Below are 19,197 nucleotides of genomic sequence, written 5' to 3' on the forward strand. Positions count from 1 at the left end.
TTCGATCCTCAGCACCACATACAAACAAAGATGTTGTGTCTGCCAAAAAAAACTAAAAAATAAAAATATTAAAAAAAAAAAACTTAATAGTAGCTGCAAAAGATGAAAGAAATTCACAACTAAAATAATTCCTGCCAGAATAAAGTCTAAATAGTCTATTTATCTATTTATTTATTTGGGTACTGGGCATTGAACCCAGGGGCACCTAACCACTGAACCACATTCCCAGCCCTTTATTTAATATTTTGAGACAGGGTCTCACTAAAGTACTTGGGGCCTTCCTAAGCAACTCACTAAGTTGCTGAGGCTGGCCTTGAACTTGTAATCCTCCTCCCTCATCCTCCTGAGTCATAGAGATTACAGGTGTGTACCACCACACCCAATTTCTCCAATAAATTTTAAAGGAAGACAACAAAATCCAGAATTCAATATCACAAAATTCACAATGTTCAGCCAGCTGTGATGATGCTCGCATGTAATCCTAGAGACAGGGAGGATGAGGTGGGAGCATGGCACATTCAAGGTCAGCCTCAGAAATGTAGCAAGATCCTATCTCAAAATAAAATATACAAAGGGTTAGGGATGTGGCTCAGCAATAAAGCACCCCTGGGTTAAATCCTCAGTACAAAAAATTTATGTAAAAATTAAAAAATAAAAAGAACTGGGGATGTAGCTCAGGAGTAAAGTGTCCCTGGGTCAATTCCTAGTCACACAAAATGAATGAATAAATTCACAGTGTCTATTTTCTGTGCTATATTACAAAATTTGTAGATGTATAAAGAACCAGGTATACAAGACCTACAACCAGTTGGGAAAACAATGTAAGCAGACCCTGCTTAACCACTGAGCCACAACCCCAGTCCTCTTTGTTTTTTGAAAAAGGTTTTTACTAAGTTGGCTCAGGACCTCACTCAACAGCTGAGGCTGGCTTTGAATTTGCCATCATGCCACTTCAGCCTCCCAAGTCACTGCGAACACAAGTGTGCACCACGCACCCAGCTATAATGAGAGCTTAAAAATGAGCTTAAAAACTTAGAGAAATAAGTATTTCTAACTTTATAATGATGGAACATGTGACTAGCAGATAAGGACTTTCACATTCAAAAAACTGAAATCAAATAAGAGAAATGGAAGATATTAAAAAGTGTCAATCACAACTTCTAGAGATGAAAAGACCTAATATCTGAAATGAAAAACTAACTGGACAGAGTTAATAGATTCAACACTGCAAAAGAAAGATCAGAGATCTTAAAGACGTAGCAAAGAAACGATGCACAGTGAAACACAGGGAAAAAGGGGTGGGATAAGAAGAAACGGAAGGAAAAGCAAAGGAAGGGAAGGGACACATCAGTGGCCTATGGAACAATGTTAAGTTATATGACATATGTGTACTTGACATCCCAGAAAGAGAAGAGGATGGAAGAAAAAGTATGTGAAGAGGTAGTGGCCAAAAAAATAGCCAAAAACTCTTTTAGTTATAAACCAGACATTCAAGATGCTTGATGAATCCCATGCAGAAAAGCAATGACAACAACCAAGAAAACCACTCAAGTGCATCCTAATCAAATGACCAGAAAACAAGATGGAGAGGAAATCTTAAAATCAGCCAGAGGAAAATGAAAAGACACATTACACATTGCAATAATTACTATACAAGTAGACTTAATCAGAAAGAGTATAAGGAACTTGAACCACATTATAAACCAATGGGATCTAACAGATACTTATGGAACACTTCATCCAAAAGCACTAGCACATACCATCATTTCAAGCATCCTCAGAATATTTATAATGATAGAATACACACTGAATTAAACAAGTCTTAATAAATTTAGAATTCAAATGGCAGAATATATGCTCTGACCATATAGGAATTAAATCAGATATAAAAAAGAAGAAAGTATCCAGAACATGAACAAACACTGGATATAAAACAACACATTTCTCAATAATTGAGAGTTTAAAAAAAAAGTCGGAATGAGACTATTTTCAGGTAAATAAGTAAGAAGAGAATTCATTAACACCATACTTATAATATAAGAAACATGAAGGAAATTTGATATTTAAGAAAAATGCTACCAGATGAAAAATAATGTATACACAGAAATACAGAGTGTCAGAAATGGCACATATTTGAAAATTTTCTTCCTCGCCAGGTGCGGTGGTTGATACCTGTAATCCCAAAGGCTTGGAAGGCTGAGGCAGGAGTATCACAAGTTCAAAACCTGCTTCAGTAACTTAGTGAGACCCTAAGCAACTTAGTGAGACCCTGCCTCTAAAATAAAATGCAAAAAAGGGTTGGGGAAGTGGTTCAGTGGTTAAGTGCCCCTGGGTTCAATCCTTGGTACCAAACCAAATCAAACAAAAAGTCTTCTTCCTCATTAAGATTTTTTAAAAAGACAATTGTTAAATGTTATGATAGTCACAGTATCTCACAGTATATATTATATGTAAAAGGCAGATGGTCAGTAGCAGTACAGATGATGAGAGGAAGCACATGGGAATACACTGTTGTAGCATAACTACACTGTATGTGAAACATAATCTTTTCAACAAATGGTACTAGAACATTTGCAATATCCAAATAAAAAATTAAACTTTAAACTGGGATTGGTGGCATATGGGTATAATCCCAGCAAATAAGAACACTGAGATAGGAGGGTTTTAAGTTCAAGGTCAGTCCTGAAAATTTGGCAAGATGCTGTCTCAAAATGTTTTAAAAAAGATAAAAAAGACTGGAGATGTAAGTCAGTGGTAGAGTGCCCTTGGGTCCAATCTCCAGCACTACAAAAACAAACAAACAAATAAATAGATTTTAATTTTTACCTCACATTGGAAGCAAAACTTAATTCAAAATAGACTGTAGACCTAAATGTAAAAGCTAAAACTATGAGAATCCTAGGAAAAAAGATAAGAGAAAATCTTTGTAACCTCAAGACAGGCAAAGAATGCTTGGCTAATACACAAAAACACAAACTACAAATGAAAAAAAAATTATTTAGTTTTTTGTTTTTTCAGATTCTTCAAGTCACAGAATGAGACAAAATAAACTCATGAAAAGATGTTCAATGTCAACATTGACTAGAGAAATGCAAACTGAAAACTACACTGAGCTATCCCTACATACCCACCAGTTAAAAGTCTGAAACACCAAACGTTGTTGAGGATACAGAGCAACTTCCATATACTGTCGGCCGGAGTATAAAATGGTACAAACACTTCAAGAAAAGGTCTGGTAGTTTCTTAAAAAAATTAAACACATGCCAGTTCCATGACCAAAGAAACATGGTCAAAACACATGTCTGTATAAAAACATACACAAGCCTTTTTATTTATAAGGAAAAGCAGTTTTATTTATAATAGCCAATAATTTAAAACTGCCCATGTGTTCATCAACAGATGACTGTTTAAATATGACTGGGTTGTGGACTGACCAGAAAGGGGTATGCAGGGGACTTTCTAGAACGATGCTACGCTGTGTAACTTGATAGAGGTCTGGGTCACACAGGGTATGTCCTCCTCAAACTCACCCAATCACATACTTAGTTGTATGCATTTTCCTATATATAAACTTTCAATAAAGACTGTGAACATGTAAATACATGATGGAATGTTGATAGGAAAGTCTAGGGATGGCCACGATTTACTTCAAAATGCATAAAAAAAGATGTACTGGTGAACAGAAAGAGGGAAAAGTAAATGGAATGCAAACATATCAAAATAACTATAGATCATATAGGGTACATATATGACTGTTTACTGTATAATAAAATTTAAAAAAGTATTTCGAAACTGAAAGTTGCAAAAGACTTCTTAAAATGTTCAGGAATATTTGGAAAAAGAAACCAAATGAGGCTGAGGCAGGAGGATCACTAATTCAAAGCCAGCCTAAGTAATTTGGCAAGTCCCTAAGCAACTTGTGAGACCCTGTCCCAAAGTAAAAAATAAAAAGAGCTTGCTCAGTGGTAAAGCACCCTTGGGTTCAATCCTCATTACGACAAAATAAAAGTAAATAAATAAAAAAAGGAGGGAAAAAAAAAAGAAAACAAGGAACCAAATGTTACTTCTAGAAGTGAAAATATAATTGTCAACGTTTAATTTAATTTTTTTTAGTACTGGGGATCTAACCCAGAACCATTTTACCACTGAGCTATATCCCTAGTCCTTTTTGTTTTTCATTTTGAGACAGGGTCTCACCAAGTTGCTGAGGGTCTCACTAAGTTGCTGAAGTTGGCCTCCAACTTGAATTCCTTCTTTCTCAGTCTCCTGAGTCACTGGGATTACAGGTGTGTGCCACCATGCCTGGCTGGCTAACATTTTAAAAACCTCAAGGAATAATGTGTAGGTACAGGAATACACAAAAAGAAACAGTGTGAAATGAACTATCAAGTCAAGCAAAAGACTTGAGTACATTTCTTACAAACAGGAACACAGAATAACATTTAGGAGAAGTAGTTCAACCTTGACAGTAAACCTAGAGAAGAAAATTAAACCACAATAACTTATGACTCTGTACATATGAGATTCACATAAAATGTAAAGTATGAGTTCAACAAGTACTGGCAAGGAAGACTCAGAGTAATAGCAGCTCTTACACACTGACTCAGAGTAATAGCAACTCTTACACACTGCTTGTGTGAGTGTGAACACGAACTGACTTTGGAAAATGGTTTGATAAACCTAAATATGCATACATCCTCTGACTTTGCAAGGCTGCCATTAGGTATATTCTCCAGAGAAAATCTTACATATGTGCACCAGGAAACTGACATAAGAATTCCATAGTGGCATTGTTTACGTAATAATAATATCTGGCAATAATCCACATATCCATTATCAATAGAATGGATAAATAATTTATGACATATAGTCAAATAATGCCTTATATTATATAGCCAAAACAAGTGAAAGAAAGCTGGAGTCATCAATATGGCTCAATCTCAAGAATTTAACTGAAGGAGTAGGCTGGGGTCGTGGCTCAGCGGTAGAGCGCTGGCCTAGCATGTGTGGGGCCCTGGGTTTGATCCTTAGCACCATATAAAAATGAGTAAGTAAAATAAAGGTATTGTGTCCAAATACAACTAAAAAATAAATATTAAAAAGAAAAAGAATATAACTGAAGGAAAAAAACCAATATGTATCCATCAATATCTTGTGCAGAAATACAAACATAAGTTGGGCACTATGGTGCAGACCTCTAAATCCTAGGTACTTGTGAGGCTAAGGTAGGAGGACCACAAATTCAAGCCAGCCTAAGCAACTCAGCCAGACCCTGTATCATAATATAAAATAGAAAACAGGGCTGAGGATGTAGCTTAACAATATGGTGTCCCTGGTTTCAGTCCTCAGTACTGCAAAAAAAAAAAAACAAAACAAAAAAATCCCACAAATACATGTGACAAAATTATAAAGTGAAGCAAATTTAACCATAAAATTCAGCATATCAGTTGCATTTGCAAAGGAGATAGGAGGATCAGAGGACCTAGAGAGGATTTCAAAGGTAATGAAGATGGTCTTAATTAGGAAGGTAGGTATTCAAATGTGTCTTGATATCATTAATCTTTATACTTTACATATTCATTTCTAAACATTATTTTTTATCTATTTAAACTTTATTTAATATAAGCAAAATATAATACATGATTCTTAAATAACTAAAATGGTAAAATTGGTGAAAATGGTAAATTAATATTCTTTGCCTACCCGAAAAATCTTGTGCATCCTCATGGTGGCTGAACAAAAGATAAATCTTGTGAGAAGTAAACGAAGAAATTCATCTCCAAAAAACTGCAGAAATGCCTGATCTGCAAAGAGGACAAAGGTGACAGTAGAAGGAGGCTTACACAACAACTACATTTCAAAGGGGAAGAAACTTCAGGAAAGCCTTCTTGACTTTCCTGCCAAGGACAAATACCTTTAAAAGTTAAAACAATTTAAAATAAGTAAGCATTTTAACCCATTACAGAACATTCTGTTAAGTGTGCAGTTAGATTAGTAGGGTACCTATTGAACGTGAATGGGTCAGTAGCTGGGCAATATCACGGTTGATTTTTCGAAGATATTCTTGACACTTTTCCCATAGGCCTCTACGCATGCTTGACAATCCAGAGACAAATAGGAAGGCCATGAGAGGATTGTTCAAAAAGAGAGTGAAGAGGCTACCTCGTTGAGATTGATCTGCAATAACAAACATGTTACATATATAGACAACAGTTTTGCAAAAGGTTAAAACATACATGAGGAACATTTTAGTATACTGATAATGTATAAAATTAAGGCTAAATCATTAAAACGTAATTCAAATTGGCAAATTCTGCATAAATTTACAAAAAACACACACCAAGCATGTTGTCTTCTGCTGAACAAATTAAAATAAGAGTCTAGTAAACAAATAAACATATCCCTTACTACTTTTTAACCCCAACTAACAAATTTAATCCAAATGTGGCCAAGATAATCTTTTATTGGGGGAGGTTGGAGGATTGAACCCAGAGGCACTTAACAAGCGAGCCACATCCTCAGCCCTTTTTTAAATTTTATTTTGAGAGTCTTACTTAAGTTTAGGGCCTTGCTACATTGCTGAGGCTGACCTTAAACTTTTGGTCCTCCTGCTTCAGCCACCCATATTGCTGGGATTACAGGTATGCACCACCAAGCCTGGATAGATTATCTTGATGGGCTATCCAAGATAGAATTCTCAGGTAAGTACTATGAATTACCAATCATTTTCATTCTCCTTTGTTAGTTGCACTTTCTCTGATTAACCCTTAAATATCAACAGTCTCCTACTTTGGCCTTACTGCTGACAGCACCAACTTCTGTTATTTTAGTAGCCATTTATATGCCTATTGATTTATATTCTCTTCATGTGGCCCAGACAGAATTCCTTAGAGCCAATACCATGCTGTCCTGTGGTAGCTAATGAACACTTAAAATATGACTGCTCCAGGGGCTGGGGTTGTGGCTCAGCGGTAGAGTACTTGCCTAGCACGTGTAAGGCTCTGGGTTTGATCCTCATCACCACATAAAAATAAACAAATAAAAGTATTGTGCCCAAGTATAACTAAAAAAAATATTTTTTAAAAATGTGACCGCTCGGGGCTGGGATTGTGGCTTAGCAGTAGAGTGCTCGTCTAGCACGTGTGAGGCCCTGGGTTCAATCCTCAACACCACATCAAAATAAATAAACAAAATTAAGGTATTGTGTCCATCTACTTCTAAAAAATAAATGTATAAAAAAAAATGAGACTGCTCCAAGTTCAGACCCACTGAGACACCCCAGATTTCAAAGTCAAGTGAAAGTACAAAGAGACATATTGTTAACAGCCATTTCACCTGTTTCTTTTTATTTTTAAAAATGTAGGCACCAGACATTTACAATGAATTACAATGAAATATGTGACTTGCTCTACATTTTGATAGGATGTTGTCACTCTAGTCTCCTACATTCAAAGTAACTGTCAACGACATCTCAAACTCAACATGTCAGCAATTTTAAGCAAGTCCCTCTCCCTTTAGTTTTCCACAAATAGGCTTCTCCTCAATTCTCATTACTCCTCCAGCACTGAGCCAGAGACCTAAAGTCTACTCCTCCTCCCTGTTCTTCCGTCCTCCCACAACAAGTTCATCACAGTTTTGTTGGTTTGATGGGCTTAGAGTCTTTGATGCCAGCAACCTAGGCAGTTGCCCACGCTCTGGCCCCCACCATCTCCCTATTCCCTTCAGTGCCCCTCTCCAACTCATCCTCTGCGGGCTGACTGACTGCTCTTGCATGCTATTCCTCTGTTTAAAATTTTATTACACCCACAGTCCTCCATTCAAATTACTAAACAAGTTTTAGGAGATTTTTCATCATTCAGTTGCAATATCCCAAACTGTACCCTTTAGCTAGAAGAGCCCTCCTATCCCAGGACCACCACACACACTTGTTCTGTCATTTCTCATCCCCATGTAAGTCTGCATGCCCTTGACATCAAGTTGTTATTTTTTGGACATCACTTTAGACACCACCTACGAAACACACAGAGCACTTAGGCACTTGCCTGTTAGGTTCTCTATCTTCTAGACTGTGGCTCTGCGAGAAATGTGACCATGTGTACAAGGCCAGAGTCCACTCCCAGAGCCTAACACAATGCCTGATAAATACAGGCTGAATAACTGTTGAATGAATAAGCTAAGCCTTGGCTAATAAGGGCTGTAGGCTTACCTATCTGCGACTTAGTGCCTAGGCGAAGGACAAGCACCCTTTGTAGAATGAGTAGCAATAATGTCACTGGATAAATCCTAAATGTTTGTCACAACAGAATTTTGAATTTGTCTATGTAATTGAATAATTTATTTAATGTAACTGAGATCTAAGCCTTATAGACAAGGACAAGGTCCTAAAGAAAAAGTATTAAGGACATTTATTACACTAAGCACACTAATGATAATAATAGTACATGCTGAATATCTAGTATTATCCCATTATTAGCATTATAAGTACTATTATTATTTCCATTTGAAAGATGAAGATGCTGAGGTACAGAATGGCTGAGTAAGTTTACAAGGTCACATAGCAATTAAGCGGCTGGGCGGGGATTCAAATTCAGTCTATGTTCAGAATCTGCATTTTTTTTTCCTCCTCTACATAATAAATTGTTACAGATAAACAGTGTTGGTATTAACCCCTTTGACCATATAACTCTTTTTTGTTTTATTTTTGTATTTTTGCAGCACTGGGGACTGAACGCAGAGCCTCAGACATAATAGGCAAGCATTCTACCCACTGAGCTATATCCCCAATCCTGAACATGTATTTTACTTATTTATTTGATTTTTGGTACTAGAAACCAAAACCAGGGCCTCTTGCAAGCTATGCTAGACAAGCACTCTATTGCTGAGCTACACCACCCTCATACACACCCTTTTTTCCCCTCAATTTATTTTGAGACATGGATCTTGCTAAGTTGTTGAGGCTGGCCTTGAACTTGCAATCCTCCTGTCTCAGACTCCTGAGTCACTGGGATTATAGGTGTGCGTCACCATGCCAGCCCTGACCATATAATTTTAACTAAAGCTGCATCATCATAGGACAGACAGAATGACAACAAAAAGCACTCAAGGAGTTGAAGGGGTTACACTCCTCCAGAAATAATAAGAAACAGGATGACAAAATCCTCAAAGCAGGAGAATTTTACCGTTGTTTGAAGGTAAGTTCTATCCCTTAGTAATTTGGCTTTTGGATACATGAGCTTAGTATTTCTATATGTTTTTCCCTGTTAAACAGCAGAACTTACCTTAAAACAACGGTGAAAGTCTCCAGCTTCTCTCAGGCATTCAAATGCTGACCATCACTTCCTGTGTCAAACTATGTCAGCAGACAGGACTTCTGGCTGGGAAGTAGCAGTAAAATGCCATCTCCCACAGAGAGACATCAGCACTATTCACAGTTAGGGAGATAGTGAAACAGTGACAAGTACTGCTAAAACAGCGTTATGGTTTGCTTAGTATTTTACCTTCTCAATGACTGTGAGTTAGAATTAGGTTTTATGTGTTACCTATTAAGTACAAATCAGAAAAGGCAAAAAGTCTGTCAATTCTCAGCCACTGGAGAAAACGCCCAGCTGCTAACTCGTCTCTCTGGCAGACTTAGAAGAGGTTCTTTTACTTTAAAAAGTACTACAAGGTAAAAATGGAGGAAAAAAAATAAACCCTTTAAGTTATGCCAGATAGGTTAACCTAACTCTGAGGCATAGGCTGAGAAGTTTCCTAGACCAGCAATCCTGTGGTCTTGAAAGATGCCTAAAATATGTAATCAAAGGTATGTATGGATAATGAGAAGCAAATCAAAACACACACCTGTAAAACAAAATTATAGTTTATAAATCATGAGGTACCCAACAGCAAGGGGCCAACCACCTCTTTCTCAGGGAGGAATTATCTCAAGGCCTAACATGTTAGGAATGTCTGGTTGTTGGCAAGGTTTCTGATTATATGACAGATTGACACCTGCCACACGGACACCATAAATCCACTCGTAATCATTGTGAGAGGGAAAAACAAAGATCAGTATTATTCAAAATGCAGATACTATTCATTTGTGACTTACAGGTGTAACAAGCACTGAGAGAACATACCTTGTAAAGCTTTTGGGTATGCCGTAGGAGAAAGCAAGCAGACTAGTGGCTGTCCAAACAAGTTTGTGAAATTCTGTAATATATAAGAATTTAAATCTTTCATTAAAGATTTGACCAACAGCGGTTACTTAGTAATGTCCCAAAGCCCTCTGGTATGAATTAGGCCCTTTAACTCATGAATAGTTGCAGAAACATCAGCACCACTGCAAATATGCCCTCATATCGAAAGACCATGCATGGACTTGCTGAAAGGGTCTCCAAGTTTACTAGACGAACTACTGACTTTTAAATAAAGGCACATACATGATGGTAGCACTATGGGGAGAGGTGATCCACCTATTTACTAAGAAATCACCCACCCCACTGGGCAACACACATCAGATATACAAGGATGAATTTCCAAGATCTAGAATCTGGCTTTCTGCATTGAAGGCTCCAAACTCTGAATTACTGGTATGTGAGGATTACTGTCCATCTCTTACTGAAGATCATAGTCATTGCCCACACCGGACACTCTATTATAGCAGAATGTCAATGTATCGACTTACAGTGAAAATTAAGCTGAAATACTAGAATATGCTTTGCATAATTAAGGATATCTTTTCCTTAAATGCCAATCTACATAGGAAGTAAAATCATACCCTGATTGAAAGCAATAAGACAGACAAAATTTCTAGGAGTGAACTGAGTAAAAAATGGAAAAAAACAAAAATAACAAATAAGTCCACAAACTTTAAAATGTTCCTATGTGATAAGGAACACTTGAACAAATGGAAAGACAAACTGTTTTTAGAGACAAAACCATTCTAAAATGTATTACACTAATTTATTAAAATTTAAACCCACCTCAACAAAAATAGCCAAAACTTTTTTCCTGCAAGTGAAAAAATAATTCTAAAGTTCGTATGCAAAAACTAGATTAGCCAGAAAACTCTGAAAAAGAAGAGCATAGGGGGAGCTAGGCTCAAAGTCTAAAGCACACCTTAAAGCTACTATAACGAAAAATGTGTGTCACTGGCATAGAGCAGGCAAAAAACAAATGGAACAGAACCAAAGTCCAAAATTAGACCTGAAACACTTAGGACTTCGGTGTCTCCACTAGCAATGACAACTCAAAATGGTTGAAAAAAAGTGGATAGCTATCTAGAAAAAAAATTGACTCAATACTTCATGCCACACACTGGGATAAATTCCAAATACTTCCAAGATTTAAATGCAAAAAATTAAACAATAAAAGTAGTGAAAGAAAATATGAATTATTTTAATGACCTAGAAGACCTTGATATTACGACTAAGATTAATAAACCAAGTTACATAAAAATTGTGCATAGGGAAATGCAGGATCAACTAAAATCAAAAGCCATCTTTCATGATGTGAGTTTCAGATCTTCTCCCCAGTTTATCCCCCAGATAAACTGGGGAAAATTTAACTGGGGAAAAGATCTGAAACTCACATCATGAAAGACTAATCTCCTTCATATATAGAGACCTTCTCCAAATCCAAAAGAAAAAAGTTCACTGACTCAATACAAAAATAAGTATAAGAACAGAATTCATAGAAAAAGGAATAGACTTTGCTGATAATAAGAATAAAATCAAAGCTATGCTAAAATATCATTTTTGACCTACCAGTTTAGCAAAATTTCCAAAGTTTGAGAATATATACTCCTGGCAAGAACATGGGGGAAAACACTCCTATTTAGATGGGTACAAACTCTACAAGATAATTTAGTAGTATCTATTAAAATCAAACGTATAGGGGTGGGGCTGTAGCTTAGTGGCAGAGTACTTGCTTAGCACGTGTGAGGTACTGGGTTTGATCCTTAGCACCACAATAAAAAATAAACAAAATAAAGACATTGTGTCCATCTACAACTATAAAAATTTTTTAATATTTATTTTTTAGTTTTTAGGTGGACACAGTATCTTTATTTTACATTTATGTGGTGCTGAGGATCGAACCCAGTGCCTATAGAACAACCCCAACCCCTATAGAAAATTTTTTGTAAAAAATCAAATGTATAGACTAGGTATATGGTGGCACACACCAGTAATCCCAGCTGTTCCGGAGGCTGAGACAGGAGTACTGCAAGGTGTAGGCCAGTCTCAGCAACTTAGCGAGATCCTCAGCAACTTGAGATCCTATCTCAAAATAAAAATACCAAAAGCATTGGGAATGTAGCTCAGTGGTAAAGTGTCCCTGATTTAGAGCTCCAGAACCAAATAAATAAATAAAATGATGACCATAATATTTTCACTTCCATAATTAACATTTGGTTCCTTTTTTAATTTTTTTTTTTTTTTTTTTTGGTATAGGGGATTGAACCCAGGGGTGCCTTATGACTGAGCCATATCCCCAGCCCATTTTGTTTTTTATTTTGACACAGGGTCTCACCAAGTTGCTTAGGGCCTCACCGTGTTGCTTAGGCTGGCTTTGAATTTGTGCCCCTCTTGCCTCAGCCTCCTGAGTCAATGGGAGTACAGGCATGCACCACCATTTGGTTTCTTTATCCAAATATTCCTCAACATTTAAAAAAGTCTTTTGCAACTCTTAGTTTTCTTGGGATTGAACTAAAAAATGGTCTACCAATGACCTACATCCCCAGTTCTTTTTAAATTTAATTTAACTTGGAGACAGGTCTCAATAAGTTGCCCAGGCTGACCTTGACCTTGTGGTCCTCCTGCTTCAGCCTCCCAAGTAGCTGGGATTATAGATGTGAGCCACTGTGCCCAGTGCCTATCTGAAATTTTTTATTTTGCAACTTTGTGAATATAATGCCAATACCAAAAATATTAAACAAATAATTAAGATAATTTAGAAATATCTTGCATTCAAAACAAAGGGAAGCCACACATGGTGGTGCACACCTGTAATCCCAGCAACTTGGGAAGCTGAGACCTTAAGCACCTTGGCGAGAGCCTGTCTCTAACTAAAATATAAAAAGGGCTGGAGAAGTGGCTCAGTGATAGAGCACCCCTGGTGTTCAATCCCAGGGCCAAAATAAAATAAAATAAAACAAAACCACAGAGAATAATTTGAATGATATTAAGGATCTCTCAGAGAAGGCAGATTGACTAAGTGTCTTCCACACTGAGAAGATGGCTTTTGGATCTTCACCATGCATGCTGTTCATGTTCTTGAGCAGTGTTAAAATGGACATCATTTGTTATTTTTCCAGTTCTCCTCTCTAATTTTACCTTTGCTAATCAACCTCTCTCTTCTGGGAAAAAAAAAATTTAAATACTATGTACAGAAGAGTTGCCATAATAGGCCCAATTACCTTCCTCTGAAAGGTCTGCTTACAAAGTTGACCCTTGGCTAGTTTCTGGGAACTGTTTTGTTTTATTTTTGCAGTGCTATGGAGGAAACCCAAGGCCTCATCTTTAAAGCAAGCACTCTACCATTAAGCTACACCCTGTCTGTTTGTCTGTCTTTCTTTTTAATTTTGAGATAGGTCTGGCTAAGTTGCTGAGACAGGCCTTGAACTTGCAATCCTCCTGCCTAGGCCTCCAAAGCTGCTGGGATTACAAGTGTGGGCCACCACACCCAGCTTATCTCTCCTAATATTTACACCTGTTATGTCTGTTTTGTATCTTCTTTTACTAGTCCAAACAACTACTATTGTTTTACTTTGAAAATTTTATGAAATTTTGATCAGAACTAAAATAAGGTTATAATACAATAGTAATAGCAGGCAATCTTTTTCTTCCCTAATTAGGGATACTTATAGTGTTCCTCAGTGTATGTATGAAGCTGATTAATATACAAGCTCTTCATCATCAGCTCAGTATCAGTTAAAAATGGACACTAAATTTTATTTGGTTTTGCAAAATGACTAGAGATAAGGATGTCACATTCGTATTTGTCCTGACATAGTTTATAATGTTGATTTTCATATACTTAACCTTCACACATGATTCAGACAAACTCTTCATATATTATTCTATTAAGAAGCCTACTTGCTAGTTTATTTAAACTCATCTACTCTATACTGATAAACTAATCTGGGGTAGTTTTTTTGTTTGTTTGTTTGTTTGTTTTTGTGTGTGTGTATAGTTTTGGTCTAGAAATAGTGTCATTATCACAATAATTCCTACCATTACTTACATTCCAAGGGCGATTACTACAGCTTTCCAGATTCTGACCTATAATCCAAACAAACCTGTGAGTGTTGGCAATCTCTTCTACAGAGCAGGGAAGGGGATCAGAGGAGACCGACCACATGCTGAAGCCCATTAGTGCCTGATGACTTCACTGCTACACAATGGATGTACAGTTCTGATTCTTTTTACTACCCTGTGTCTCTGCAAAAGTTTACAAGTATTCGGTGGTATCCAAGCAGGGATGGAAGCCCTTCTAGTGAGGAAAAGTAGATGACTTTGATAACCGTTCTCCATTCACGCACTGTGATGGACTTCTCAGATTTCCTTCATTGTTCATTCTCCCCTCCCAATAAATTATCTGAGATATTAGAATGTATTAATGTAGTACAGCCTATATAGTATCCTCTATAAAGACCTTTTTATTCAACAAATACCCTTTGAATCAATGAGCCAGATGCTGTTCTGGGTGCTAGAGATACAATAGTAAACAAAACAGAAGAAACCATGTCTTAATGGAGCTGACATTTTGAGAGGTGTCCAGGTGCAGATCCCCAGGAAATAAAATAAATAAGGTGCATAAAACCAAGAGATTACAAGTACTAGCCAGGCATGGTGGCATATAATCTCAGCAACCTGGGAAGCTGAGGCAGGAGAACCCCAAGCTTGACACGAGCCTCTGCAATTTAGCAAGGGCCTCATCAATTTAGCAAGACCCTGTCTCTAAATAAAATACAAAAAAGGGCTGGGGATGTGGATCAGTGGCTGAGCACCCCTGGGTTCAATCCCCAGTACCCAGCTCTCCCCCCAAAAAAGTCAACAAGTGCTATGGGCACACACCATAAGTGGCATAGACTTCACAGTCAGATTGTGGTTAAATCTCACCTTGATCACGAAACAGTTCTATGCGTGACCCTGAGTAAAATTATGTAACCTTTCTGTGCCCTGATTTTCTTATTAGTAAAGTGAGGATAATAAAAGTTACACATTGGTTTTGTGAGGACTAGTTGTGTATACACAAAGTACCTAGAATAATCTACTGCACCAGTAGTCACTATATAAATGTCTACTATTACAATTATTAAGGAAAAAAAAAAAAAAAACGGGATAAGGAGTGTGGAGAAGGAACGTGACCTATGACAGGGTAACGAGGGAAGATCTTACTAGGAAGCTGCATTTGCTCCACACCTGAAGAACCACGTGGGAGCCTCTGGCAGAGAACCTGAGGTAGCAGGAACAGAATACAAAGGGCCTGGGTAACAAGTCTGCATGGAATACTCAGGACTGGGAAGGAGGTCAGTGTGGCTGAGAAGAACTGAGTAATCAGGAGACCAGCAAGGGAGATTAGAGAGCATATGTGAGCACAAAAAATAAGGTCTTCGTTCTGAGTGAGAGGAGAAACCACACAAGTTTCAAGTAGAAGAGGAGCATACCTGACTCACAGGCATACCTGTAGGGAACAAGGCAGGAGGGACAGCAGTCGGGAAGCTAATGTAACAATTCAGGTGAGTAACAGTAGTGGCATGAAACCCAGTGGGGAAGTGGAAGTGATGAAATTCTGGATATTTAGTCAGAGACAAAAGGGTTTCCCTAAATGGATGTGGGATGGGAAGAAGTAGCAACCCAAGCCAAAAACTAAGGATGTGGCCTGGGGAAACTAGCATGACAGCCACTTCTGAAATGGGGGATGACGGAGGTGAAACTGGTCTAGGGTTCTGTCCTGGGCATGGGCAGTTTGCAAACTTTAGTCAAGTTTCCAACTGCAGATGTAGAGTAGGTAGATGATATTTGACTCTATCTCCAGAGAGAGGTTTGGCCTGAAGATAAAACATTTGGATGCAGCCAGCATAGATATAGTAATTAAAGTAATGAAACTAGATGAAGAGAATCCGGAGGAGGGCTTGGTGTGTGGTGCAGTGGTTGGAGAGCTTGCCTAGTATGCGCCAGGACCTGGGTTCCATGCCCAGCACCAGAAATGAAAGTATCAGTTTGTTCATGGAAAACAAATGGAACAGGGGTGCTCCAAGGACAAGAGGCCAGAAGGATGAGGGAAAAACAGTAAGGAACACTGAGACAATGAGCAGGCTCCAGACCTGTGCTGCCCTGAGCAACTTGCCTCACCTGGAAAAGGACACAGACATCACAGCTCAGCATCTGCCCAGAACAGGCTCTAAGAGAAAACCCACCCTGCAGTAGACTGGGGGCTGCACCCCCAGTGGAAGGATGAGCCAAGGCCAAACCCCTGCCCTCCCCCATGACCACTTCTCATGGCACTGCAAGGAAATTTTTCTTGGTGCTGAGTTGAGCAAAGAAATTCCTCCTCAAAAAAATTAGTTCCTGAGAGCTCTCAGTACAAGCTAGTTCTACTGAAGAGCTGTGACCCAAATAGCTATCACCTAGGTGATCCCCAAAACAAGCTAATGTAACAACTGGTAGTGCCTCTGCATGTTTGGAACAAGGAGAGGCAAACCCTCTCTGGATGAATGAATCTTCATCTTAAGGTACTGTGAACTTCCTACAAACAATTCTAAGGATAATGAGAAGAGACATAGTCAAAAATAATCAAGCATACAGGTACACAAAAAGAGCAAAGGGAATCCTAAAAAGCAAAATTGGATTGAAGGTGTAGGAATTATCAGGTAAATAATAAATAAAGAAAAGATTAAAAATAGGAAGCTATAAAAAGGACAATGAAATAGTTGAAAAGAATTCACATAGAACTTTTAGAAGTGAAAAATACCATAAACAACATAAAACTCAATAGATGGATTTAATAGTGAGTTAGAACTGAAGAGGGAATTTGTGAACTAAAACTAGATCAGAAAAAGTTATACAAATCTCAACCAGGAAAACAAATGATGGGAAAAGGTTAAAAGACTTGGAAAACATGGTGTTAATATCTAATATGCATATTTAATCAGAATTCCAGGAAGAAACTGGAGAGAGGCTTAGGTAGTTTGTATTTGAATAGATAATGGCTTAGAATTTACAGCAGTAATGAAAAACTCCAATCTAACAGTTCACAAAAAGTCCAACCAACCACAAAAGGTTAAACCAAGCCTAGACATAATGCACTGTAACTATAGGACCAGAAACACAGAGGTCTTTCAAAGCAGCAAGAAAGAAACGGAATGAGAGTGAGGCTGGCAGGCACAGGGGCTCCCTGCATACTGGATCTCTGGGGAGATCTGAACAGACCACAGAAACCTGCACACAACAGTCAAATGTTTCAGGATGTTCTGATAAATATACCTGTTTTAACAAACATGTTAAGTCATTTTCACTAGCAGAGATTCAGCTGGCATAAGTATTTAAATGCTCAAAATGATTCTGTTCTTCCAAGAAAAGAAAGTAGAACTAAAAGAGGTATTGCCCAGAATTACGAAGGCATTTCTGTTAAACTCCATTACTACAGACAAGGGTAATTGACTTGCCTGTTCCCTGAGGGAAACCTGAGAGCCAAAATATATGTCTTGTTTGTCAAACAGATCTCAGTAGCTCAGTCCTCTCCTCTTGTCATACAGGCTCAGACTAGCATGAAGAGCACCTTTTCTTCCAGGTGTGCCCAGATCAGGGGCTCTGGAATGAGAAAGACTGGTTCTGGAAGTGGTAGGCAAGATTCCTTCCCTCTACATAGACAGTTTTCTCAAGTATAAAATAAGGCAACAGTGCCTTCACTTCAACACACACTTATTAAGAATCTTTTAAGTGAGAGGCACTGGAGACATAAAGATAAATGTCCGACATGTATGACTGCATGTACGGTGTGACGCTACATCCTGTACAACCACTGAAATGAAAAGTTGTGCTGCAATTGTGTACAATGAATCATGCGTTCTGCTGTCATATATACCTAATTAAAATAAATAATTTAAAATAAATAAAATAGCTATAATGATAAGAGTAGAATAGCTTTTAGTAATAGTAAAAAAAAAAAATGTCTGTAAGGACACATATGTACGTACCCACTCTTCAAGGAAAGCATAGCATAGGCGGGTAGTCAGGCCTTTGCATTGTAGGCACAATAGCTGAGTTTTCTCTGGTAAATATGACCAGACAATAAAGAAAAACCTAATGATACAAACACTAGAGATTACCCAACAAAATGATAAGCGCTGCTCACTCCCTCAGAGTACCAATGTGCTGGCCTCCACACTTAAACACAAGCACACAACTGAGGATTTTGATATTTTTGAAGAAAGTCTCTAATATGAACAGAAACAACTCAATACTGAGAATAATTTTAAAATGATTACTGACATTCTTAAAGGTATAAAAAGATATTTCAATCATGACAAAGAAAGATAATTATTTATATATAAAAATATATACATTTATATATTTATATATACGTGTGTGTTACATGTACACACATACATATACACCCTCATGCATGTGCTACATATACACCCAAATACACATGTACAGCACATATACACATATGCATACACACACACATATAGCACATACATATAAACATACCTATATGTATGCCACCCCACAGATATGCACATATATATACATACATTGATTTTTCTGGGTTACATGTATGTACATGCATTGATTTCTATATCTATATGGAGAGAAAATTAGTAAAGAAGTGAAAAATCTTTTTAAAAGGAATAGAAAGTATGATAAAGGAATTTCCTAAAGCCCCAAATTTTCTCAAACAGCAAAAAAGAATATTAAAAAATAAAAAATAGAGGACTAGAAGATCCAACATATGAATAAAATTCCTCTGTATACTTCATACTTCTCAAGAATATCAGAGGCTAGGAGCTGGGGTTGTGGCTCAGTGGTAGTGCATTTGCCTAGCTGTGTGAGGCACTGCATATAAATAAATGAACAAAATAAAGTCCATCAATGTCTAAAAAAAAAAAATTAAATTAAAAAAAAGAATATCGGAGGCTAGAAAGTACTGAAAATTCAGGCAGGAAATAATTTCTGACTTACACTAAACCTATGGTTCCTGTTTGAG

At 37.5% G+C, this 19,197-nt stretch overlaps 1 protein-coding gene across 11 annotated transcripts in view; it reads right to left on the reverse strand.

The window, feature by feature from the left end:
- Positions 1-19,197, reverse strand: part of Scai (suppressor of cancer cell invasion) — a 167,545-nt gene that overhangs the window by 16,486 nt on the left and 131,862 nt on the right. For 10 of the 11 annotated variants that reach the window (XM_058581747.1, XM_058581748.1, XM_046451908.2 and 7 more), the window contains 3 exons: positions 10,119-10,191; positions 6,004-6,177; positions 5,704-5,804 (listed from right to left, as the gene is read on the reverse strand). In XM_058581747.1, the coding sequence (XP_058437730.1) occupies positions 5,704-5,804; positions 6,004-6,177; positions 10,119-10,191 (348 nt within the window). Of the gene's footprint in view, positions 1-5,703; positions 5,805-6,003; positions 6,178-9,278; positions 9,422-10,118; positions 10,192-19,197 lie in introns of those variants that run through there. The other variant, XR_009227442.1, reaches the window with a different exon arrangement.

This window comes from Marmota monax, unplaced genomic scaffold (genome assembly GCF_021218885.2).
Source record: "Marmota monax isolate L192 unplaced genomic scaffold, Marmota_monax_Labrador192_F-V1.1 WCK01_AAM20220418_F8-fsc00020, whole genome shotgun sequence".
Lineage (NCBI taxonomy): Eukaryota > Metazoa > Chordata > Mammalia > Rodentia > Sciuridae > Marmota > Marmota monax.